This window comes from Rhinatrema bivittatum, unplaced genomic scaffold, assembly GCF_901001135.1.
Source record: "Rhinatrema bivittatum unplaced genomic scaffold, aRhiBiv1.1, whole genome shotgun sequence".
Taxonomy (NCBI): domain Eukaryota; kingdom Metazoa; phylum Chordata; class Amphibia; order Gymnophiona; family Rhinatrematidae; genus Rhinatrema; species Rhinatrema bivittatum.
In genome coordinates, this window is record NW_021820631.1 from 38,844 (window position 1) to 65,324 (window position 26,481).

The window sequence follows — 26,481 nt, forward strand, 5'->3', positions numbered from 1 at the left end:
GGTGCTAGGTCCTGATATATATAGAGATGTAGTGTGAGTTCCACAGAATGTCATGCTGCTTTCTGGCCGCCTCATATACCTGGGATTTCTGTAAAAAACTGTGAAAGCAGATTATTATGTCCCTGGATCTCAGCTCCAGGGACACTGATTACAGGGGGCTCTGCTGAATTATTGTCCTTGTCTGAAAGCCCCATTTGCAGTCTAAAAGAGCAAATTTGCTGAGCAACATTATGAGCATCCGCATACTCCGGACCGTCCGGGACACCTCTGAGCCGAAGATTGCATCTCCTGCTCCTGTTCTCTAAATCTTCCAGTTTATCAGAAAGGTCAGCTATATCTTTACTGAACTGCTGCTGTTGGGCGTCCATTTTGTTCATGGTCTCCCCGTGTCCGTCCACCCTGACCTCTACATCATCGACTCGGTTCCCTAAAGCAGTTAAGTCTTCCTTGATGTCTGCCATAGAATTTAGTAAGTCTAGTTTGTGCTGCTTCATGTCTGCGCACAGCTCCTGGAACCAACCTCTCAGCTCCTCCCTCGTCGGCATGTCTCTCGCGGCGGTAAGTGTCTGCTGGGGGGAGGGACCAGCCACGTCACCCGACGCTCCGGCAGCTTCAAAATTTAGGCTGGTCTGATCAGTGCCTTCAGGCCCCTCTTCAGCGCACAATTTCCCAAGGGAAAATTGTTTGAGGTCCGTCTGCTTCTGTTTGGATGCCATTGGAGCCGGCTCGAGGTGCAGAGCAGTCGTGGTGTAAATTGGCTGGAGAAAATCAGGGTTAGCAGTAGTTAAATAGGTATTTCCTGCGCGAGGGGGATGGAGCTCAGCACTCACACGTCTTCTCCCATCGGCCGCGGAATAGCGTCCCCCTACTCACCTCTCTTCTGACCCCCTAGCCCAACCGAACCCACTCCCTCAATGCTTCTGAAATGCTCCCTGTTCCAGGCGCAGGTCACCAGAGGCAGGTAGAGCTCCGGAGTCTCAATGCATGGATGAGACGATGGTGCAAGGAAGAGGGATTCAGTTTTGTTAGGAACTGGGGAACCTTTTGGGGAAGGGGGAGTCTCTTCTGAAGGGATGGGCTCCACCTTAACCAGGATGGAAACCAGACTGCTGGCACTAACCTTTAAAAAGGAAATAGAGCAGCTTTAAAACTAGAACAAAGGGGAAAGCCGACAGTCGCTCAGCAGCGCATGGTTCAGAGAGAGGTATCTTTAAAGGATACTAATGATGCATTAGAATTAGGGCATCCCGACAGTGAGGTTCCAATAATTAGAAAAGTAGTCCAAGTGCCTGTAACTAAAAGCTCACCTGAGCTAAAAAATTCTAACTTACCCCTATCAATTAAAAAACAGAATGAAAATACAAACAAAAAACAAACTTTGAAATGTTTGTATGCTAATGCCAGAAGTCTAAGAAGTAAGATGGGAAAATTAGAATGTATAGCAGTGAATGATGACATAGACTTAACTGGCATCTCAGAGACATGGTGGAAAGAGGATAACCAATGGGACAGTGCTATACCGGGGTACAAATTATATCGCAACGACAGAGAGGAGCACTCGGGAGGAGGTGTGGCGCTTTATATCCGGCATGGCATAGAGTCCAACAGGATAAACATCCTGCATGAGACTAAATACAAAATTGAATCTTTATGGGTAGAAATCCCTTGTGTGTCGGGGAAGACTATAGTGATAGGGGTATACTACCGTCCACGTGGTCAAGATGGTGAGACGGACAGTGAAATGCTAAGAGAAATTAGGGAAGCTAACCAAATTGGTAGTGCAGTCATAATGGGAGACTTCAATTACCCCAATATTGACTGGGTAAATGTATCATCGTGTCACGCTAGAGAGATAACGTTCCTGGATGGAATAAATGATAGCTTTATGGAGCAATTGGTTCAGGAACTGACGAGAGAGGGAGCGATTTTAGATCTAATTCTCAGTGGAGCACAGGACTTGGTGAGAGAGGTAACGGTGGTGGGGCCGCTTGGCAATAGTGATCATAATATGATCAAATTTGATTTAATGACTGGAAGAGGAACAGTGTGCAAATCCAAGGCTCTCGTGCTAAACTTTCAAAAGGGAAACTTTGATAAAATGAGAAAAATTGTTAGAAAAAAACTGAAAGGAGCAGCTACAAAAGTAAAAAATGTCCAAGAAGCGTGGTCATTGTTAAAAAAATACCATTCTAGAAGCACAGTCCAGATGTATTCCACACATTAAGAAAGGTGGAAAGAAGGCAAAACGATTACCGGCATGGTTAAAAGGGGAGGTGAAAGAAGCTATTTTAGCCAAAAAATCTTCATTCAAAAATTGGAAGAAGGATCCAACAGAAGAAAATAGGATAAAGCATAAACATTGGCAAGTTAAAAGTAAGACATTGATAAGACAGGCTAAGAGAGAATTTGAAAAGAAGTTGGCTGTAGAGGCAAAAACTCACAGTAAAAACTTTTTAAAATATATCCGAAGCAGAAAGCCTGTGAGGGAGTCAGTTGGACCGTTAGATGATCGAGGGGTTAAAGGGGCACTTAGAGAAGATAAAGCCATCGTGGAAAGATTAAATGATTTCTTTGCTTCGGTGTTTACTGAAGAGGATGTTGGGGAGGTACCCGTAATGGAGAAGGTTTTCATGGGTAATGAAAAAATAGTGGAAAGTGTTCTAAACATCAAAATCACAGAACATATAGAAAGACATGGTTTAATGGAACAAAGTCAGCATGGCTTTACCCAGGGCAAGTCTTGCCTCACAAATCTGCTTTACTTTTTTGAAGGAGTTAATAAACATGTGGATAAAGGTGAACCGGTAGATATAGTATACTTGGATTTTCAGAAGGCGTTTGACAAAGTTCCTCATGAGAGGCTTCTAGGAAAAGTAAAAAGTCATGGGATAGGTGGCGATGTCCTTTCGTGGATTGCAAACTGGCTAAAAGACAGGAAACAGAGAGTAGGATTGAATGGGCAATTTTCTCAATGGAAGGGAGTGGACAGTGGAGTGCCTCAGGGATCTGTATTGGGACCCTTACTGTTCAATATATTTATAAATGATCTGGAAAGAAATACGACGAGTGAAATAATCAAATTTGCAGATGACACAAAATTGTTCAGAGTAGTTAAATCACAAGCAGATTGTGATAAATTGCAGGAAGACCTTGTGAGACTGGAAAATTGGGCATCCAAATGGCAGATGAAATTTAATGTGGATAAGTGCAAGGTGATGCATATAGGGAAAAATAACCCATGCTATAATTACACAATGTTGGGTTCCACATTAGGTGCTACAACCCAAGAAAGAGATCTAGGTGTCATAGTGGATAACACATTGAAATCGTCGGTTCAGTGTGCTGCGGCAGTCAAAAAAGCAAACAGAATGTTGGGAATTATTAGAAAAGGAATGATGAATAAAACGGAAAATGTCATAATGCCTCTGTATCGCTCCATGGTGAGACCGCACCTTGAATACTGTGTACAATTCTGGTCGCCGCATCTCAAAAAAGATATAATTGCGATGGAGAAGGTACAGAGAAGGGCTACCAAAATGATAAGGGGAATGGAACAACTCCCCTATGAGGAAAGACTAAAGAGGTTAGGACTTTTCAGCTTGGAGAAGAGATGACTGATGGGGGATATGATAGAGGTGTTTAAAATCATGAGAGGTCTAGAACGGGTAGATGTGAATCAGTTATTTACTCTTTCGGATAGCAGAAAGACTAGGGGACACTCCATGAAGTTAGCATGGGGCACATTTAAAACTAATCGGAGAAAGTTCTTTTTTACTCAACGCACAATTAAACTCTGGAATTTGTTGCCAGAGAATGTGGTTCGTGCAGTTAGTATAGCTGTGTTTAAAAAAGGATTGGATAAGTTCTTGGAGGAGAAGTCCATTACCTGCTATTAAGTTCACTTAGGGGCGGATTTTAAAAGGCGTGCGAATAGCCTACTTTTGTTTGCGCTCCAGGCGCAAACAAAAGTACGCTGGATTTTAGTAGATACGCGCGGAGCCGCGCGTATCTGCTAAAAACCTGGATCGGCGCGCGCAAGGCTATGGATTTTGTATAGCCGGCGCGAGCCGAGCCGCGCAGCCTACCCCCGTTCCCTCCAAGGCCGCTCCGAAATCGGAGCGGCCTCGGAGGGAACTTTCCTTTGCCCTCCCCTCACCTTCCCCTCCCTTCCCCTACCTAACCCACCCGCCCGGCCCTGTCTAAACCCCCCCCTTACCTTTGTCGGGGGATTTACGCCTCCCGGAGGGAGGCGTAAATCCCCGCGCGCCAGCGGGCCTCCTGCGCGCCGGGCCGCGACCTGGGGGCGGGTACTGAGGGCGCGGCCACGCCCCCGGCCACGCCCCGGGCCGTAGCCACGCCCCCGTACCCGCCCCCAAAACGCTGCCGACACGCCCCCGAAACGCCGCGACGACCGGGCCCGCCCCCGACACGCCCCCGACACGCCCACCTCGGAGAACCCCGGGGCTTACGCGAGTCCCGGGGCTCTGCGCTCGCCGGGAGGCCTATGTAAAATAGGCTTCCCGGCGCGCAGGGCCCTGCTTGCGTAAATCCGCCCGGTTTTGGGCGGATTTACGCGAGCAGGGCTCTGAAAATCCGCCCCTTAGAGAATAGCCACTGCCATTAGCAATGGTTACATGGAATAGACTTAGTTTTTGGGTACTTGCCAGGTTCTTATGACCTGGATTGGTCACTGTTGGAAACAGGATGCTGGGCTTGATGGACCCTTGGTCTGACCCAGTATGGCATTTTCTTATGTTCTTATGTTCTTATTCAGATGGACTGAATCAAATCACGGTGAACCTAGAAGATGTGGTGGGCCTGATTGACAAACTGAAGAGTAGTAAATCACCTGGGATGGTATACTCCCCAGAGTTCTGAAGGAACTAAAAAATGAAATTTCAGACCTATTAGTAAACATTTTAACTTATCATTAAAATCATCCATTGTACCTGAAGACTGGAGGATAGCAAATGTAACCCCAATATTTAAAAAGGGCTCCAGGGGCAATCTGGGAAACTACAGACCGGTTAGCCTGACTTCAGTGCCAGGAAAAATACTGGAAAGTGTTCTAAACATCAAAATCACAGAACATATAGAAAGACATGATTTAATGGAACAAAGTCAGCATGGCTTTAAGAACATAAGAAATTGCCATGCTGGGTCAGACCAAGGGTCCATCAAGCCCAGCATCCTGTTTCCAACAGAGGCCAAAACCAGGCCACAAGAACCTGGCAATTACCCAAACACTAAGAAGATCCCATGCTACTGATGCAATCAATAGCAGTGGCTATTCCCTAAGTAAAATTGATTAATAGCCATTAATGGACTTCTCCTCCAAGAACTTATCCAAACCTTTTTTGAACCCAGCTACACTAACTGCACTAATCACATCCTCTGGCAACAAATTCCAGAGCTTTATTGTGCGTTGAGTGAAAAAGAATTTTCTCCGATTAATCTTAAATGTTCTACTTGCTAACTTCATGGAATGTCCCCTAGGCCTTCTATTATTCGAAAGTGAAAATAACCGAGTCACATCTACTCGTTCAAGACCTCTCATGATCTTAAAGACCTCTATCATATCCCCCCTCAGCCGTCTCTTCTCCAGGCTGAACAGCCCTAACCTCTTCAGCCTCTAATAATTCAGTTTCTAATAATTCCTAACATTCTATTTGCTTTTTTGATTGCTGCAGCATACTGAGCCGACGATTTTAAAGTATTATCCACTATGATGCCTAGATCTTTTTCCTGGGTGATAGCACCTAATATGGAACCTAATATGGAACCCAACATCGTGTAATTACCCAGGGCAAGTCTTGCCTCACAAATCTGCTTCACTTTTTTGAAGGAGTTAATAAACATGTGGATAAAGGTGAACCGGTAGATATAGTATACTTGGATTTTCAGAAGGCGTTTGACAAAGTTCCTCATGAGAGGCTTCTAGGAAAAGTAAAAAGTCATGGGATAGGTGGCGATGTCCTTTCGTGGATTGCAAACTGGCTAAAAGACAGGAAACAGAGAGTAGGATTAAATGGACAATTTTCTCAGTGGAAGGGAGTGGACAGTGGAGTGCCTCAGGGATCTGTATTGGCACCCTTACTTTTCAATATATTTATAAATGGTTTGGAAAGAAATACGAGTGAGATAATCAAATTTGCAGATGAAACAAAATTGTTCAGAGTAGTTAAATCACAAGCAGATTGTGATAAATTGCAGGAAGACCTTGTGAGACTGGAAAATTGGGCATCCAAATGGCAGATGAAATTTAATGTGGATAAGTGCAAGGTGATGCATATAGGGAAAAATAACCCATGCTATAATTACACAATGTTGGGTTCCATATTAGGTGCTACAACCCAAGAAAGGGATCTAGGTGTCATAGTGGATAACACATTGAAATTGTCGGTTCAGTGTGCTGCGGCAGTCAAAAAAGCAAACAGAATGTTGGGAATTATTAGAAACAGAATGGTGACTAAAACGGAAAATGTCATAATGCCTCTGTAGCGCTGCATGGTGAGACCGCACCTTGAATACTGTGTACAATTCTGGTCGCCGCATCTCAAAAAAGATATAATTGCGATGGAGAAGGTACAGAGAAGGGCGACCTAAATGATAAGGGGAATGGAACAACTCCCCTATGAGGAAAGACTAAAGAGGTTAGGACTTTTCAGCTTGGAGAAGAAACGACTGAGGGGGGATATGATAGAGATGTTTAAAATCATGAGAGGTCTAGAACGGGTAGATGTGATTCGGTTATTTACTCTTTCGGATAGTAGAAAGACTAGGGGGCACTCCATGAAGTTAGCATGGGGCACATTTAAAACTAATCGGAGAAAGTTCTTTTTTACTCAACGCACAATTAAACTCTGGAATTTGTTGCCAGAGGATGTGGTTAGTGCAGTTAGTATAGCTGTGTTTAAAAAAGGATTGGATAAGTTCTTGGAGGAGAAGTCCATTACCTGCTATTAAGTTCACTTAGAGAATAGCCACTGCCATTAGCAATGGTAACATGGAATAGACTTAGTTTTTGGGTACTTGCCAGATTCTTATGGCCTGGATTGGCCACTGTTGGAAACAGGATCCTGGGCTTGATGGACCCTTGCTCTGACCCAGTATGGCATTTTCTTATGTTCTCTGTCTTCCCCCCCCGAAGATTTTGTATTGCCCTTTCCCTCCTTTTCTATTGTCTGTATATGTTCTATATTGTACCCCGCTCTGTACGTAGGAAGGGTGGGTTATAAGTGCTTTTAAATAAATAAATAAATAAGCTGAAGAGTTCTAACCTCTTTAGCCTTTCTTCATAGGGGAATTGTTCCATCCCATTTATCATCTTGATTGCCCTTCTCTATACCTTTTCTAATTCTGCTGTACCCACAAACAGACTCTTTACCTCGCAGCGGAGCCCAGAGGCCGCTGCTGCCGACGCTGACCGACATCCCCTCACGGCCTGGAGGCCGCCGCCATCTCCTCGCGGCCTGGATGCCGCTGCCGGTGCTCCCTCCATGCGGCCTGTAGACGGTCGCCGCTGCCTTCTGCGCAGCCTGGGCACCACTCCTCCTCCTCGTGGCTAGGCCGCCGCCACCGTCCCTCCTTCACGTGGCCTGGAGGCCGCCGCCGTCCTTCCTCTGTGGTCCGGAGGCCGCCATCGACCAGGTCCTCTTCCACGGCCCAGAAGCCGCTGCAGAGCTCCTCTTCCCATGACAGGGACAGCCGCCATCTTCTTTCTTCACGGCATGAACGCCACCACCGTTCTCCATGGTCCTGCCTCACGGCATGGATGCCACCGCTGCTCTCCATGGTCCTGCCTCCTTCTAGGCGCGTGGCTGCGCCTCTACATTATTTAAAGGGCACGCGGTGGGCAGTTCTTCATGGCTCCTTCTGATGACATTCCCGAGGCGTCTCCTCTTTAGCCCTAAAAAGAGGGACTTCTGTCAGTCTTTCTTTGCCTTCTCAAGGAGCTAGTCAGCTCCTGGATTCTCCGTTCCAGCTCTTCGATCAAGGAGATCTCCGTGATCCTTGCTTCTTCAAGGCACTCTGTTCTTCGAGGAAATTCCCTTGTCTTCATTAGTGGCTCCTGATCCTTCGTCTCCATCTTCATTTGTACCTCCTGGTCTCTCGTCAGATTCTGCGTCCTCATCTGTCCTGTCTTCAAGATATTCTTGTCTTCAGATGCTCCAGTCTCCGGATGTTCCTAGTCCTGATGTTCCCAGTCCAGAAGTACCTGATGTTCCATTCTCCGTGTTTCAGATGGTCCCTGATCTCCTGATGTCCTAGATGTCCAGATGCCCTGATGTCTTGGTGTCCTGATGTTCCTGATGTCCTTTGTTCCAGTCTCGTCAGCAGCGCAAGCCTCCGGAAGACCCTTGCTTTTAATGTTCCAAGTTCCGAGTCTTGACTCCTGAGTCTTGTATCCTGTTCCCAGTCTTCGGAGTTCCTTGTGCTTGCTTCTGTCCATGATCTAGATCTTGAGTCCTTGTCCTCGTCTGAGTATCCTGAGTCCTCATACCTGATCCTGCCTACGCTCCTGGTTCCTGCTCCTGTACCCGGCCCTTGTCCTCTACCTTCGGATTGACTTCTGGCTTGATCCCTGCTTTGCCTGACCACGTCTGACTATCCTGTGTCCGCATCTGAGCATCTTGTATCTCCATCCACATCTGAGCAACCTGAATCCTTGTTCAAATTCCAAGTATCCTCATTTTGTCCAAGTCTCTAAGTACCTAAGTCTTGTTTCAGATCCAGTACTATCGCCTGTCCTCGACCTCTGTCCATCCTGTCGCATCTGCCGTTCCCAGGTGGCAGGTCCGAAAGGGCTATCGAGTGGCCGGAGGGCTACCCCAGAGACCAGCATTGCATTGCTGGGTCTCTCCTGATGCATTCAGGTTCGGCAGAGGTCAGGCCTCTTGGTGGTCAGCCTGTCCACCCATGCTTGGATACATCTTGCCTGCCTCAGCGCTTCCATGGAGCTCCTCTGCGCTCCCCCAACACTTTCTTGAGATGTAACCAGAACTGAACACAATACTCAAGATGAAGTTTCACCATGGAGCGATACAGAGGCATTATGATATTCTCTGTTTTATTCTCCATTCCTTTCCTAATAATCCCTAGCATTCTATTTGCTTTCTTGGCTGCTGCTGCACACTGAGTAGAAGATTTCAATGTATTTTCAATGATGACACCTAGATCCTTTTCCTGAGTTATGACTACTAATGTGGAACCTTGCATTTTGTAGCTATAATTTGGATTACTCTTCCCTAGACTGATCTGGGTATGTTCAGGAATTTGGGTTACTCTTTCCTGCATTGCTTTGCATTTGTCTACATTAAATTTCATTTTCCATTTGTATGCCTAGTCTCCCTGTTTTGCAGTGTCCTCTTGCAATTTTTCACCATCCTTTTATGATTTGACAACTACTTTCCCTACTCTCTTAGTATACATCGTTCCGAACCATGTGCTTCTGAGTGACTGTTGGCTTTTGCCCATCATCTAGTTTACAAGCTGTGCTATATCCTTTTTAAAGGTTAGTGTCAGCAGCCTAGGGTCCACTCTAGTTAAGGTGGAGCCCATCCTTTTGGAAAAAGCCCACCCCCCCACCTTCCCCAAACTGAAGACCAGTTCCTAACAAACCTAAAATCCTCTTCCCTGCAACATAGGCTCATCCATGCATTGAGACTTTGGAAATCTGCCTGCCTCTGGGGTCCTGCACATGGAACGGGGAGCATTTCTGAGAGTGCTACCTTGGAAGTTCTGGATTTCAGCTTTCTACCTAAAACCCTAAATTTGGCTTACAGAACTTCCCTCCTGCACTTTCCTATTTCATGTAGCAAGACGGCAGGCTCCTCCTCAGCACTATCTAAAATTCTGTTTATGTGATAAGTGAGGTATGCCACCTTTGTACCAGGTAGGCTATCCTCACATCTACCAGCCACCCAGCTATCAGCCTTCCTAATAATTGAATCACCAACTATAACGGCCATCCTACCCCTTCCCTCTTGGGCATGTGCCCCTGGAGACCTATCCTTGGTGCGAGAGGATACTATATTACCTTGAGGGAAGGTCCTAGCTACAGGATTGCTTCCTTCCTCATCAAGCTGATGCTCTCTTTCCAGGTGACCTCCTCCAAGGCAGCACAGGGGCTATCAGATTGGAGTTGGCACTTCTCTACTATGTTCCTGAAGGTCTCCTCTATATACCTCCTGTCTCCCTTAGCTCCTCCAGGTTTGCTACTCTAGCCTCCAGAGATCGGACTCATTCTCTGAGGGCTTGGAGCTCTTTGCACTTTGTGCACACATACGACCTCTCGCCAGCTGGGAGATAATCATACATGTGGCACTCAGTGCAAAAGACTTGAAAGCCTCCTCTCACTGCTGGACTACGTCCTGCATCATAATTTTGTTGATTCTTATTGAGTTAAAATTTCTAAGGGAGCAGGGATGTAAAGCTAAACTAAATTACTTTTAGTCTATAGATTTATTTTATATTTGTCTGGTGATGACCCTCAAACACTACAATTAAACTACCTATATCTTCCTAGTTACTCACCTTATTGACTCTTCTGTATAAAATCTGTAGCAAATTACTCCTACAATCACAATTATCATGTAAAACCAAATAAAAACAGATATGGTCTACTAAACAGATAAGGTATAGCAAGGAAGTTTGAGGTAATGGTGTGCAGTTCTGGTCTTCTTCTGTCGCAAGAGGAGTGGGGCCTCCAGAAGCCAGAGCCATGAAGCTTGAAGTTTGGACTGCTTGCTGCGACTTCTGGAGGCTTCTTCCAGAGGCTGCTAGGAACAGCACACACATGAGCCCTCTGGTCCTCCTCTGCTGCTTCTTATAGTATAGGTTGATAATTTATCTCAAAGAAAGTAGTTATTACATTTTTGGATTTTTTTGTGGAGATTAGATCAAAATTTTAGATTTCAGTTATTACATTTTTGTGCTTGCTAGGTGCTAAAATTTAAATTTGGCTTTGATAGTAATATACTGGCTATATCTAGTTCCAATACTCAAAAAAATGATCCAGATAGTGCCAGACACTTATGTAATCAACAAAAATATGAAAAGTCTAGCTGGAATTATAAATAGATTGTATATGTTTGAACTGGGGAAACCTCATAAAGCGCCAATTTTAGGCTATATGAATATGCCTAATGGCTACTTGTAAGACTCTAGCTCCAACTTCGTGGTTGTTAGAGAAAAGTGCCAAAGCAGTGGTACGAATTGATCATTATCGCGCATGTACATTTTCACAGCTGAGACATACAGGTATATTCCATGCTTAAGAGTTACTCCCTGATGAAGAGGATTTACTCGAAACACTGCACTGTCGGGATCACAATACTTATCGCATGAAGTTTTGTATACAGCATCTTGGCGTCACAACTGTGAGTCTTGATTGGTATAACATTTGATTTTGGATACCATCACAGCTGATTTGCACTGGACTATCAAGTTAGCCATCAGAATTATGGACTGAGCAACTTATATATTCTGGGGTTACCAATGATTATAACTTTTCTCTAACAACCATGAAGTTGGAGCTAGAGTCTTACAAGTAGCCATTAGGCATATTCATATAGCCTAAAATTGGCGCTTTATGAGGTTTCCCCAGTTCAAACATATACAATCTATTTATAATTCCAGCTAGACTTTTCATATTTTTGTTGATATATCTAGTTCCATGCATGAAATACATACAGGTGATATCATCAAAAAAGAAAATAAACAACTCTGCCTCCTTTGGCAGGACATACTTGACTCCTAGGCTTTGGCTTTTGCCCAGCCTGCTGGAGAAATATTTGGCAGTTCTGCGTTTGTCAGCCTTTTCTGTTTCATTGACAACGATCTGTGAGTCAGGCTTCTGGTGCATCCCAGTAAAGCGAGCCCTATGTAAGGCTCCCAGCTTGTTTTTGGTTCAATAGGAGCATCTATTGGAAGTCGTCTTCCTCTCTTCTCCCTCCCTCACTGCTCTTTTTGGCTTGATAAAGCTTTAAAAGAAAGAAGAATTGATTGAAAGGTCATTGAAAGGTCAACAGCCTTTCCGGAGGTCCTTCGGCCAAACTCAGCAAAAGCTCACATTTTTCCTTAGGTGGAGTTTCGGTTCTTGCCCTGGAGGATATGTAGTTAGTTAATTTTATTTGGTATTGCAGAGGAGCTGGACACATTTTGTCTTCTTGCCCGGTGCACCCGGGAAACTCCCAGGCCTAGGCAGCAGAGAGGGACTCCTTCTGGGCCTGATGCATCCCGCTCCCTTGCTTACGCTTCCTGTAACATTTAGATGGCGGATCAAGACTTCCATACGCTGCCCTAGTGGATTCAGGGGCCGGGGAAAATTTCATTATGCGCCAGCTGGTTGCACACCTCCAGATCCCCACCTTCTCAACTCTAGTTCCGCTCATCCTGTTGTCCATCCAAGGAGAACCTTTGCCGGGACATGTCTCCCATGTCACCGCCCCAGTCAAACTCCGGACGAGCACTCTGCATGAGGTGATCCTGATGTTTCACATCATAGAAAAGGCGATCCATCCTATTGTCCTGGGCCTCCCCTGGCTCCAAAGACACTCTCCCCAGTTCGACTGGACAACCCTACAGCTTTCCAGATGGGGAAACTCCTGTCACAAGACTTGTCTCAAGCCAATCCTCCATCAGTCTTGCCTGACGACTATAACCCAAAAGGACCACTACCTTTGCCCCTTATCTCCGAACTCTTCGATTGGCTGCAAGGGGCTCGCATCTTCTCTAAGCTAGACCGTCGAGGAGCGTATAACCTGATATGCATTCGGAATGGCGACGAGTGAAAAACCACCTTCAACACCCGTGACAGGCACTATGAGTACCTTGTTATGCCCCTCAGCCTCTGCAGTGCACCCGCGGTGTTTCAAAATATGATGAATGATATATTTCGGGTTATGCTCTATGAGTGCGAGGTCATGTATCTCGATGACATCTTAATCTTTTCCCGAGACCTCACCACCCATTGCTTTGACGTCGCTCGGGTGCTCCAACACCTTAGAGACCATTAACTCTTCACAAAACTAGAAAAATGCATTTTTGAGCAAGAAAGCCTGCCTTTTTGGGCTACATTGTCTCTAAACAGGGTTTTTCCATGGACCCAGAGAAACTCGCTAGAATTCAGCGTTGGCCACAAGCTCCTACAGAGATTTCTTGGTTTCGCCAACTACTATCAGAGTTTCATCCACAATTATGCCAGCCTAGGCGCATCCCTTACAGCCCTGACTCGGAAGGGAGCCAATCCCAAACAATGGACTCCGGAAGCTCTGACGGCCTTTCAGTCCTTGAAAGCAGCCTTCCTCAACAGACCCTGCCTCCAGCATCCTGATCCCCAGAAGTCCTTCATCGTGGAGGTAGACGCCTCATCCGAAGGGTATGGGAGCAGTCCTAAGCCAGCATTCCTCCACTGGCACACTCCATCCCTGTTCCTTCCTGTCCAGATGATTCTCGCCAGCTAAGAAGAACTATGGGATCGGAGACAAAGAATTGCTGGCTATCAAACTCGCCTTCGAGGAATGGTGCCCCTGACTGGAAGGAGCACAGCATTGCATCCCTGTGTTCTCGGACCACAAGAATCTGCAGTATTTGCACCACACCCAACGATTAAACCCACGACAGGCCCGATGGTCCCTTTCCTTCTCACGATTTAACTTCGTACTCCGATACTGCCCTGCAACCAAAAATGTCAAAGCCGATGCCTTATCCCGCTCCTTTATTCCTGACGACACTCCAGAACCACAATGCCACATCATCCACCCTGCTCAGGTGCAGTTTGCAACTACCATCTCTGTACCTCCGGGGAAAACTGTGGTACCCCGCCAACTCCAGGAGAAAATACTCCAGTGGGCGCATGACTCTCGTACAGCTGATCACCTGGGACAGAGGCGAACCCTGAATTCCATCCAGCGATTCTATTGGTGGCTCACCTTGAGGAGAGACATCCAGGCGTACAAACACCTTTACCCGGTCGACCTTGGGGACCTCTACAACCTCTACCAGCACCCCAGGAGCCCTGGACCTGTATATCCATGGATTTTATTGTGGACCTGCATCTGTCCGAGGGCAAGACCACCATATGGGTTGTGGTCGATCGCTTTTGCAGGAAATTCGGGATCACCCTTGACTTTACCACTGCCTATCACCCCCAGGCGAATGGCCAATCGGAGAGGACAAACCACACTCTGAAACAATTTCTCCACTCCTGTGTTAACTCCCAGCAAAATAATTGGGCCACTCTCTTGCCATGGGCCAAATTTGCCCTTAATTCCCACGTCTCTGCCAGCACCAAATCATCACCTTTCAAGATCGTGTATGGCAGACAGCCACTCCCTCCTCTGCCAATTCCCCTGACTGTTCCCTCACTGGCAGCCCAGCTAACCGCACTGGATCTACATAAACTGTGGGAGAACACCCAGCACCTACTTAAGGAGGCCAGCGATCATGCCAAACGAAGTGCGAATGTACACCGTAGGCCAGCACTGCAACTCCGGCCGGGGAGCAAAGTGTGGCTCAGCACCCGCTTCATCTGACTGAGACTCCCATCCATGAGGCTGACTACTCGTTACATTGGGCCTTTTTCAGTGCTCCGTCACATAAGGCCGGTGACCTATCAACTACGGTTACCCACTTCATTGAAAATCCACAACTCCTTCCATGTCTCCCTCTTAAAGCCTGTGGTACTTTCCTGGTTCAGCAGGAGACCTCCAGAGCCTCAGCCGCTTGTCTTGGAAGGTGACACTATCTACTAAGTACATGAGGTCTTGGATTGTAGGAAGAGAGGCCGAAGAAGGGCGTATCTACTTGCTTGGGAAAGGTTTGACCCAGAGGAAAACTCCTGGGAACCATTGCCAATATCCTGGACAAGAATCTCCTTGCACAGGTCCATGCCACTCATCTCCTAAAGCCGAGACCTCCTGGGAGGAGGCCTAGAAGAAGGGGTTACTGTAAGTGCCACCGGCACTAACAGGTCGCGAGCCCCAAGACTTACCCCCGGTATGGTCGCTTGGGCCTCCCCGGGGAGCTGCAGCTCCCCGGGCCTTCCTGCGATGCAGGAGGAGCTGGGACGCTGCTGGCCTCGATCTCCCTGGGCCTTCCCTAGCTCACGTGTGTGCCGAGGCCCAACCTCTTAAAGGGGCGGCGGCGGGAAAACTCGGCCCAACCCCCAGCTGACTTCAGGCTTCACAGGATACTTAAGGAGGCTTCCCTGGACATCCTACGACTTGGCAATGAGTCTGCTTCACTGGTGGATTCTTTTGAGCTTCACCGGATTCTTAAGTATCCGGTGAAGCCTGAAGTCAGCTGGGGGTTGGGCTGAGTTTTCCTGCCGCCACCCCTTTAGGAGGTGGGGCCTCGGCACGCACGCGAGCTAGGGAAGGCCCAGGGAGATCGGTCAGTAGTTGATAGGTAACCGGCCTTATGTGACGGAGTGTCTCGAGCCCTGTTCCTGCCTTCCGAGTCCTGTTCCTGCTCCAGCTCCCATCCTGATCCCGACAGATGGACCTTCTGGCTTTGACCTCGGACTGGCTTATGGCGATTCTTCTGGTTTCGACCTCGGACTGGCTATCGACGACTCTCTGGCTTCTGATCCTGGACTGACTTCAGATGACCTTTCCGGCAGTGAATCCACCATCTTCGCAGGGGCCCACCTAAGACCAGCTGGCCCTACGCACCCAAAGGCTCAACCCGCGAGGAACGGAGCTGGTATTGGTGAAGATGGAAGGAAGGCAAAACGATTACTGTCATGGTTAAAAAAAAAAACATCCTTCAAAAATTGGAAGAAGGATCCATCTGAAGAAAATAGGATAAAACATAAGCATTGTCAAGTTAAGTGTAAACATTGATAAGACAGGTGAAGAGGGAATTTGAAATGAAGTTGGCCATAGAGGCAAAAACTCATAATAAAAACGTTTTTAAATATATCCGAAATAAGAAACCTGTAAGGGAGTTGGTTGGACCATTAGATGACCGAGGGGTTAAAGGAGCTCTTAGAGAAAATAAGGCCATTGCAGAAAGACTAAATGTTTACTAATGAGAATGTTGGGGAGATACCAGTTCCGGAGATGGTTTTCAGGGTTGATGAGTCAGACGAACTGAACAAAATCACTGTGAACCTGGAAGATGTAGTAGGCCAGATTGATAAACTAAAGAGTAGCAAATCACCTGGACCGGATGGTATGCATTCTAGGGTAATGAAGGAACTAAAAAATGAACTTTCTGATTTATTAGTTAAAATTTGTAACCTATCATTAAAATCATCCATTGTACCTGAAGACTAGAGGGTGGCGAATGTAACCCCAATATTTAAAAAAGGCTCCAGGGGCGATCCGGGTAGCTATAGACCAATGAGCCTGACTTCAGTGCAGTGAAAAATAGTGGAAACTATTCTCAAGATCAAAATCATAGAGCATATAGAGACATGGTTTACTGGAACACAGTCAACATGGATTTACCCAAGGGAAGTCTTGCCTAACAAATCTGCTTCATTTTTTTGAAGGGGTTAATAAACATGTGGATAAAGGTGAACCGGTAGTTGTAGTGTATTTGGATTTTCAGAAGGCATTTGATAAAGTACCTCATGAGAGGCTTCTAAGAAAACTAAAAAGTCATGGGATAGGAGGCGATGTCCTTTCGTGGATTACAAACTGGTTAAAAGACAGGAAACAGAGAGTAGGATTACATGGTTAATTTTCTCAGTGGAAAAGGGTAAAAGGTGGAGTGCCTCTGGGATCTGTACTTGGACCAGTGCTTTTCAATATATATATAAATGATCTTTAAAGGATTACGACGAGTGAGGTTATCAAATTTGTGGATGATACAAAATTATTCAGAGTAGTTAAATCACAAGCGGATTGTGATACATTACAGGAGGACCTTGCAAGACTGGAAGATTGGGCATTGTTCATTACCTGAGGGCTGTGTCACTCAGGTAGTTCAAAGAATCATTACCTGACCTTTCAGGGAGTTCACTATCATTACCTGTGCTTACAGGGAGTTCAATATCATTACCTGAGGCTCCAAGCGCTCAGAGAGTTCAGAGCCCAAGACCCATACCTTTCAGACAAAAGGCTGGTTAATAATCTTTATTAATAAAAGCAAGCAAGAAAGGATACAGCAGTTGGAACCATCCTCTGCTACCAAAATGTTAAAAATATCTTGAAACTTACCCCTCTAGTTTCCTCCCCAGAGTTACCAGTGATGAAACAGACTTTCAGTTTCAAAACATAACATTTATTAAGTAGCGTAGAGATCTTATAAGAAATGGCAGTATCTGTTTATTTCATGCATGCATACAAAGTTAAGATAGCAGAAACGATAAGGAAATCAAGATTGTGTTTTCCTTATGGGAGTAAAGGAGCTCATCTTACAGAATATACTGTTTCGTGAGCCTTGCCGTTTGCTCATCATTTTAAATTTGCCTTAGATTTTTATACACTGTTAAACATGGCTCATATGTTTACCCCTCCCTTTGCTCATCCCCTACGATTGCTGGTAATTTTCCTTCATGCGCCTCTCAGACATCACACATTCTGCTTCCTTTGTTTGTTGTAACTTTCTTGGCACCTTTCTTATCAGGAATTCACTCTTCACTCACATGCCATTCTCAGCCTTGGACTGACAATTACATTTTTCCCTCTTCAGGCCTTTTTATTCCAGTTACTAGTCAACATGAGGCAGTTTTCTTAAAGCAATAATTTAACCTAATTCTTCAGCATCCAAATGGCAGATGAAATTTAATATGGACAAGTGCAAGGTGTTGCATATAGGGAAAAATAACCATTGCTGTAATTACACTATGTTAGGTTCCATATTAGGAACTACCACCCAGGAAAAAGATCTAGGCATCATAGTGGATAATACTTTAAAATCATTGGCTCAGTGTGCTGCAGCAGTCAAAAAAGTAAACAGAATGTTAGGAATTTTTAGGAAGGGAATGGTTAATAAAACGGAAAATGACAGCATGCCTCTATATCGCTCTATGGTGAGACTGCACCTTGAATACTGTGTACAATTCTGGTCGCCTCATCTCAAAAAAGATATAGTTGAGATGGAGAAGGTACAGAGAAGGGCAATCAAAATGATAAAGGGGATGGAACAGATCCCCTATGAGGAAAGGCTGAAGAGGTTAGCGCTGTTCAGCTTGGAGAAGAGATGACTGAGGGGGGATATGATAGAAGTCTTTAAGATCATGAGAGGTCTTGAACGAGTAGATGTGAATCGGTTATTAATACTTTTGAATAATAGAAGGACTAGGGGGCATTCCATGAAGTTAGCAAATAGCACATTTAAGACTAATCGCAGAAAGTGCTTTTTCACTCAACACACAATAAAGCTGTGGAATTTGTTGCCAGAGGATGTGGTTAGTGCAGTTAGAGTAGCTGGGTTCAAAAAAGGTTTGGATAAGTTCTTGGAGGAGAAGTCCATTAACGGCTATTAATCAAGTTTACTTAGGGAATAGCCACTGCTATTAATTACATCAGTAGCATGGGATCTTCTTAGTGTTTGGGTAATTGCCAGGTTCTTGTGGCCTAGTTTGGCCCCTGTTGGAAGCGGGATGCTGGGCTTGATGGATCTTGGTCTGACCCAGCATGGCAATTTCTTATGTTCTTATGCTCCAGCCAGCCTCTGCATCAGCTTGGCCTCGCCTCCCCCCTAATATAGACAAAGCTCTCTTGTACTCTTGAACTCACCAGTTTACCTACCTCTAGAAGTGAATTCACATATGAAGAACATTTATTAATAAGGTTCAGGAAAAATTTGAGGATTATCATTTGTCAATGTCTTGGAGCTAGTCTGGAGGATCTGTGCTACTTACATCAAATACTTCCTTCTACTGTCAGCAGAACTTCAAGAATTTTTAAATAACAATCCCCAATGTTCCTGAATTCTGTTATTATTCATGAAAAACATTCATCAGGCATTGTCAGCACTGTGTGTGTTTTTAAGATAACGCTTTTATTGTAAGTATTGGGATATGCACTGTAGCCCCCTATTTTCAGTATGCATTTGTGTGACAGTGGCTATGATGCAAACTTTTTGCTATTGTACAACCTATTTTCAATAACCTTATTTTATTTTTTCTTATTTAATTTTAGATGACTTTGGTTTCCATTATCACCATTAACATAACTTTTTTTATTGGAAATAATTTGATAACTACCATCCTTCATGATCTCTTCTCCATCTTCATTCCAACCTACCCCCTTATCGGATGTCTGATTTGCTTTATTAAGGTAAGTTTTAATGTTACTACTAATATACTGTCAATTGTGTCATGTGTTTTGTGTCATCTGTTATTAGCAAAAGGAAAAATAAAATATCATGTAATAGCTTACATCCTTGGGAGCAATAGCATATCTTTTGAAGTTTCTTCTGGATTCTCTGGGTTGATGGAAATCAGAGCTGGAGAGGAAGTAAAAGCTGACAAGACAAGGTCTTCTTGCTCCCTCTTCTATAATAAAAGGCTTTTACAGGCTTAGGCTAACACTTGGCCAGGGAAAAGTTGTTTTTTGGCCAGTAGTTAGTTTTATAGTAGCACCTACTGTTGCAAAGCATGGTGAGAAAGTCCCATCCCAGAAAGCTCACAGTAATAAGTATTCATTACACAATTAAGAGTACAGTTGGGTAGACTGAAATTTACCGCGTTGAATGTATGCAAAGTACAGGGAGAACTCATTAAACTTTGTCAAGTTCTGAACCTTAAGTTTGCAGTCTCCAGCATTTGTGATCAACCACCTGTCCAACCCCACTTTCCACATCCCATTCTCTGACTGAAATTTAGCTGGATAACGTAGGGGCATACCAGAGGCATTTCTGGACAGAGTTAAGTTATCTAACTAACTCCAATATTCAGAGTTAGCCGGATAACGTATTTATCTAATTCTTGTTGTGCCATAGAATAGTCCTAACGTTAGCTAGATAAAGATAGATAAGATAGGTATATTCAGTGGTGCGGCTGCGCCACTGAATATTCCACCAAAGTTAGGGCCAGATTCATTAAGGTTTTTCTCCTAGTTTGTGTCTTTGGGAAAAACCCATAGGGCCAGATTTTGTAATCTACGCGCGGGCGTAGATTTGTGCGCGCAACCCGGCGTGCACAAATCTACACCCGATTTTATAACATGTGCGCGCAAGGGGGTGCACACTTGTGCACCTTGTGCGCGCCAAGTCCTAGGGGAGCCCCAATGGCTATCCCCGTTCCCTCCGAGGCCACTCCGAATCGGAGCGGCCTCGAGGGAACTTTCCTTCCACCCCCCCCACCTTCCCCTTCCTTTCCCTTATAACCCACCCCCCAGCCCTATCTAAATTCCCCCCCCCCACCTTTGTTTCAGGATTTACACCGGCTGCCAGCGCACCATCCTCCAGCACAGCCGCTGTGCCGGAGGCCTCGGTCCCACCCCCCGACCGGCACCATGCCCATGGCGCCGCCCCTTCCCACCCCTTTTTCAAAGTCCCAGGACATACGAGCGTCCCAGGACTTGTGTGCATCGCCGAGCCTATGTGAAATAGGCTCGGCGCGCAGGAGCAGGTTTTCGGGGTTACGTGCGTAAGTTACGCGTGTAACCCTTTGAAAATCTGCCCCTTAGTGAATCAGGTACTTAATCAGATAACTTTGCAAGCCAGCCAGTGGCTGATATTACCCTCTATATTATTATGTATGAAAAATTCAGTTGCTCTCACTTCTGGAGTAAATGTTTTTCTTTCTGGCAGGGCACATGGAAGCATCTGTTGTTACTTTATTGATTTATTATTATATTATGTTTGATTATGTATTATCTTGTAACATGGGTTGATCAGTGACCCTGAGAGACACCGCTGCAAATCAGGGTGAGGTCCCTCCAGACGTAGATTCGGGCGATGATGATCAGGATCTGGTAGAACCTAGTGCGGAGGGGGACACCCTCGCATAGTCTGACTGTTTAAGAGGGAGGAATTGTGCCCCTTTATTCCCAGGTGCTTGAGGAATTGGGGGTGAGACCCTCGCTGGAAGATTCCGACAGCGAGGGAGTGAACCCAGTCCTGGATGGTCTCCGGGATCCACCTAGTGCTTTTCCCATCCCGAAGAAGATTCAAAAGCTCATCAGAGGCGGGGCTTAAGGTCGGCCAGGCGATGCAAAAAAACTCTACCCATTAATTGAGTAACATTTAGAATGCCTCAGGGTACCTAAGGTGGATGCGGCTGTATCAGCGGTGACCAAGAAGATGACCAATCCAGTGGCGGGAGCAGCTGCTCTCAGAGATGTGCAGGACCATAAGCTGAAGCTGCATCTGAAGTGAGTGTTCAAGGTCTCCTTCTTAGGACTTCGGGCGGTGGTGTGTGCCAGCATGGTGCAAAGAGTGTGTTTATGTTGGATTCAAAAACTGCAGGACCCATTGTCTTCTGGGACTTTGTGAGCTTCTCAGGCGGCTTGTCTGGAGGCGGTGGTAGCATATGTGGCGGATGCCTTATATGACTTGGTGCATTCGGTGGCCCGGACTATGGTCTCCTCTGTGGCAGCTCGGCGACTTCTATGGCTCAGCAATTGGGCAGCGGATGCTTCCTCCAAGTCGCAATTGTGCAGTCTGCCTTTCTGAGGGAAGTTGCTGTTTGGAGAGGATTTGGATCAGCTGATGAAATCTCTGGGGGATTCCAAGGGCAATAGACTGCTGGAAGATAGAATGCCCTACAGGAAATCATTTGGTCCTCGATCCCGTTTTCGGGATTTCCAAAAAAGAAGGTCGGGGAGGAGTGTTTCCACTCTCTGGTTCCAGACAGACCTGTTCCCATACACACTCCTTTCGCAGCTTCAGTTGTCCTGCCGGAGGTGGTTTCAGTCAGGGAACCAGAACTGGGAAGCCTGCCCAATGAAATCACGCCTGCCCACTCCTCAGACGGGATGTTCGGGGTCAGGTTGTCCCAATTTTACGAGGACTGGGCCAGGATCACCTCTGATCGTTGGGTGTTGGAAGTGGTAAAAGAAAGTTATGCCTTAGAATTTTCTTGGCCTCTCGTGCCAGCCTTTGTGGAATCGCAATGCATTTCCCGCAACAAGTGAGCCGCGATAGAAGACACTGTACAAAGATTGCTGGCCCTAAAGGCGATTGTCCCCGTGCCGTCTGAGGATCGGGGGAAGGGTCGGTACTCCATTTATTTCATGGTTCCCAAAAAGGAGGGCAATTTCTGTCCCATCCTGACCTACAGGTGAATCACTGCTTGAAGGTGCCCCATTTTCGAATTGAAGTACTTCGAACAATCATCACAGCAGTTCGAAAGGGAGAGTTCCTCGCCTCCTTGGATCTCACCGAGGCTTATCTATACATCCTGATTCGCAGCGCTCACCAGAGATCCCTACGATTCAATATCCTGGGTCAGCATTTTCAGTTCGGGTGCTGCCATTCGGACTGGTGACAGCCCCATGCACCTTTACCAAGGTGATGGTCGTGGTGGCGGCGACCCTCCGGAAGGAAGGGATAATGGTCCATCTTTACCTCAATGATTGGCTGATTCGAGCCAAGTCGGAAGAAGAAGGCAAGCGGACAGTTCTTTATGTGATCCATTGTCTCCAGTCCCTAGGCTGAGTAATCAATGAAGCAAACGTCATCTGACTCCGTCACAGTGTCTGGAGTATTTGGAAGCTCGTTTCAAAACCCTCCAAGGCAGGGTGTTTCTCACGAACGACAGGATGTACAAATTGCAGCAACAAGTGCGTTTCTTGTTACAGCTTCCAATCCCCAGAGAGAGGAATTACCTACAAGTTCTGGAGTTCATGGCTTGGATGTTGAAATTGGTTCCTTGGGCCTTCGCTCACCTGAGACTGTTGCAGAGAGATCTTCTGTCACGGTGGGACCCAGTGTCAGAGCAATACCAGTTGCCCCTGCCTTTGTTGCAGCGAATCAGATCCAGCCTGTAGTGGTGGCTGTTGGAAGACAACTTACAGAAGGGGATACCCCTCGAAGTCCCAGACTGGATGATCGCGACAATGGAATCAAGCCTTCAAAGCTGGGGAGCCGTGTGCCTCGGTCATGTGGCGCAGGGAACCTGGTCCTTACCCGAACGGTCATGGTCTATCAAGCGCCTAGAGACAAGGGCAGTCCGCAAAGCGTTGTAGGCATTCCAGTCGCTGGTGCAGGGGAGAATGGTTCGAGTCTTCTCGGACAACGCCATCACGATGGCATATCTCAAGCACAAGTGAGGAACCAGGAGTCTGGCCATGGCACAGGAAGCACACATCCTCTTTGCTTGGGCCGAGCTTCATCTGGAAGGCATCACAGTCTCTCACGTGGCAGGCGTGGACAACGTGCAGACGGACTTCCTCACTCATCAACAGCTGGATCCCGGGGAGTGGGAACTATCCCGGGAGGGTTGGAATCACATTTGTGACTGATGGAGAGTTCCCCAAATGGACCTAATGGCGGCCCGTGTCAACGCCAAGTCAGACCGGTTCTTCAGCCGAAAGAAGGAAATTGGGGTGGTCGAAGTAGACGCCCTAGTCTGCAAGTGGCCAACTGGAATCCTCCTGTATGCCTTTCCTCCATGGCCCCTGATTGGGCGCGCTCTCCGGCACATAGAGGACCATCCTGTTCGGTAATTCTGGTGGCACCGGAGTGGCCGCAGCGGCCGTGGTTTGCGGACCTGGTACGGTTGGCGACAGATGGCCTGCTATGCCTAGCTCATCTGCCAAACCTCCTGTGACAAGGGCCCATTTTTTTCAGATCGGGAGGATCACTTCTCTCTCGCAGCCTGGTGTTTGAGAGGCGGCAGTTACGGATGAAAGGTTATTCAGAACAGGTGATTTCCACCCTGCTTCAGTCCAGGTGGCTCTCGACATCTATGGCATACGGTCGAGTGTGGAAGGTGTTTGAAGTTTTTGCAGCAGAGATTATCTAAAGGTTTGGGTTATAGTTCCTTGTGTGTTCAGGTTTCGGCCCTGGGATGTCTCTTAGGGCAGGTAGGTGGCAGGCCAGCCACTCGGACATTGTCCGTTTCCTGAACTGGTGAAGCAACTTCGTCGAAATAGACTTAGTTTTTGGGTACTTGCCAGGCTCTTATGGCCTGGATTGGCCACTGTTGGAAACAGGATCCTGGGCTTGATGGACCCTTGGTGTGACCCAGTATGGTATGTTCTTATGTCCTCCTCTTTGCAAGTTATGCCTGGAGTGGAATCTCAATCTGGTATTGAGGGCGCTTCGTGATCCCCCTTTTCAGCCTCTGGGACATGCTTCCTTAAAGGACCTCACCTTGAAGACGGTGTTTTTGGTGGCCATCTGTTCTGCGAGATGTATTTCAGAATTGTAGGCTCCTTCCTGTAGGAATCCCTTCCTTCTCATCTTGGCTGATAGAGGGTCCCTGCGCATGGTCCCTTCCTTTTTGCCGAAGATGGTATCTGCCTTTCATGTTAATCAGTCCATGGATTTACCTGGATTCCCTGATTGGGCTCGTGACCCCGCTATGGGAAGAGATCTTCATCTGTTAGATGTCCGCCAGGTTCTCCTTCGGTGTTTGAAGGTCACTAACTCTTTTCAAAAATCGGATCACCTTTTTGTGCTCTTTGGAGGTCCGAAGAAGGGTGAAAAGGCACCTATGGCATCCTTGGCTCGCTGGCTGAAGGAAACAATTTGCTTGGCCTATATCGGGAAGGGTCATCCCGACTGGTTTGAAAGCTCACTCGACGAGAGCGCAAGCGGCTTCTTGGACAGAGTGTCAGTTGTCACCTGAGGAGATTTGTAGAGCCGCAGTCTGGTCTTCTCTGCATACCTCCACAAGGCATTATTGCCTGGATGTTAGGGATCCAGACCAAGCGCTTTTTGGGGAGAGCGTCTTGCGAGCTGGTCTTTCGGGTTCCCGCCCGGTGTAATGTGGCTTTGGTACATCCCACTGGTCTGGACTGATCTGGGTATGTTCAGAAAACGATAATTGGTTCTTACCTGCTAATTTTCGTTCCTGTAATATCACAGACAAGTCCAGGATCCTGCCCGGGTGCTACTGCCGAAAGACTGATTTACCTAACGGTTAGCTGATGTACATAGGGAATCTATCAGGATGATTCTATAATATTTTGGTTTTTGTTATGAACCGTGATTCATTGGGGTAGTTTGTTTCGGACCTTTGAGGGAGTTTTTTCCTGTTTGCCCTTGTTTCGGGAATTAGATGTTTTTTGTCAATTATACTTTGGGGTCGATGCAATAAAATTGTGTAGAAAGCGGGCGCTGAACAGTCAGCGCCCACAATCTTAACATGCGCATGTCGCCCCAAAGGGGGGGCGCCATGCAATATTAAAATTAGGGGGTCACGTTAGCGACCCTAGCACATCCTAGCAAATGCGAACCCAAATGGTTTTCGTGACTGCTGTACGCTGGTCACGAAAACCGATGCCGGGTTTATTGGCATCGGTTTCCCTTACTGCTGTACGGTGGTCATGAAAACAGACGCTGGCAAGTGTCCGCACGGACAGCCGGATGGATGGGGGTGTGCGCTCACTCACTGTGAAGCTGAAGGGGAGCCACAGCAGCACCTGATCACACCCCTCTCCCCCCCCCCCCCTCCCCCCCACTCGGGAAGAAGAGGAGCGGGAGGGAATGAAATCTTCTCCTGCAATGCCCCAGCGCATCGGGACTGGAGGAAGTGTGTCCGCCACTCAGAGTGCCAGGGAGGGCCCGGCCCGGCTTGGGATGACTTCCAGCTGCGACTGGGGGAAGAAGCCTGCTACATCCCCAGGTAAGGCGCAGCCATTTGCTCAGAGGGTTCCCTTTTTCCCTGCTCCCGCTTGACTGCTGTCAGCTTTGCGCCAACGCAAGTTGTTTCCCATTTGCAAAACGGTGACTAAATGTAACTCTCTGCAAGACTTTTTTCAGTTATCAATAGTTTATTTCCAGAGAAATCAGCGGCAGTTTTCCTTAGCGGCGGACAGCCGCGAAAACCAACGCCGGGTTTATCAGCGTCTGTTTTCGTGGCTGTCCGCTGTTAACGAAAACCGACGCTGTTAAACTCTGTCGGTTTTTGTGATGGGCCCGATCGGCTTTTTTTTTTTTCTTTTATTTCTTTTCTTTTTCTTCTTTTTTCGATGCGCACATCTATTAACGCCTGCTCCTGGCATTTTTCTTTTTGCATCGGGAGTGAATGCCTAATAGCCTCATTCACATGCATTTGCATATGAAGAGCGCTACTACATTCACTCCGTGTTAGACACGCTCATCCCCTTATTGCATTATGGTATTGATTAGCGCCTATTCTACCCGGGTTCAACTGCATGTTAAGAATGCGCTCAGCTCAGCACACCATGTTGCATCGGCCCTCTTGCTTGGGTATCGATAAATACTGATGAGCTACAGGTAGCACACTTGGGAAACCAGTGCCTCGAAGCTTTGCTCTCTGACTCCATCTGCTAGTGGGAGTGCATAACCCACTGGTCTGGACTGATCTGTGGTATTACAGGAACGAAAATTAGCAGGTAAGAACCAATTTTCCTTTCATGAATAGTTTGGTATTTAGTGAAAAGC

General features: G+C 46.7%; 1 protein-coding gene across 2 annotated transcripts in view; it reads left to right on the forward strand.

Moving 5' to 3' along the window:
* The window catches only part of LOC115081790 (ATP-binding cassette sub-family A member 5-like), a 230,039-nt gene that overhangs the window by 35,798 nt on the left and 167,760 nt on the right, over nt 1–26,481 (forward strand). For both annotated transcript variants that reach the window (XR_003853873.1, XM_029586163.1), the window contains exon 3: nt 19,101–19,238. Coding sequence is in view for 1 of the 2 variants with exons in the window: in XM_029586163.1 (XP_029442023.1) it covers nt 19,101–19,238 (138 nt within the window). In the remaining variant the exon portion in view is untranslated. The remainder of the gene's footprint in view (nt 1–19,100; nt 19,239–26,481) is intronic.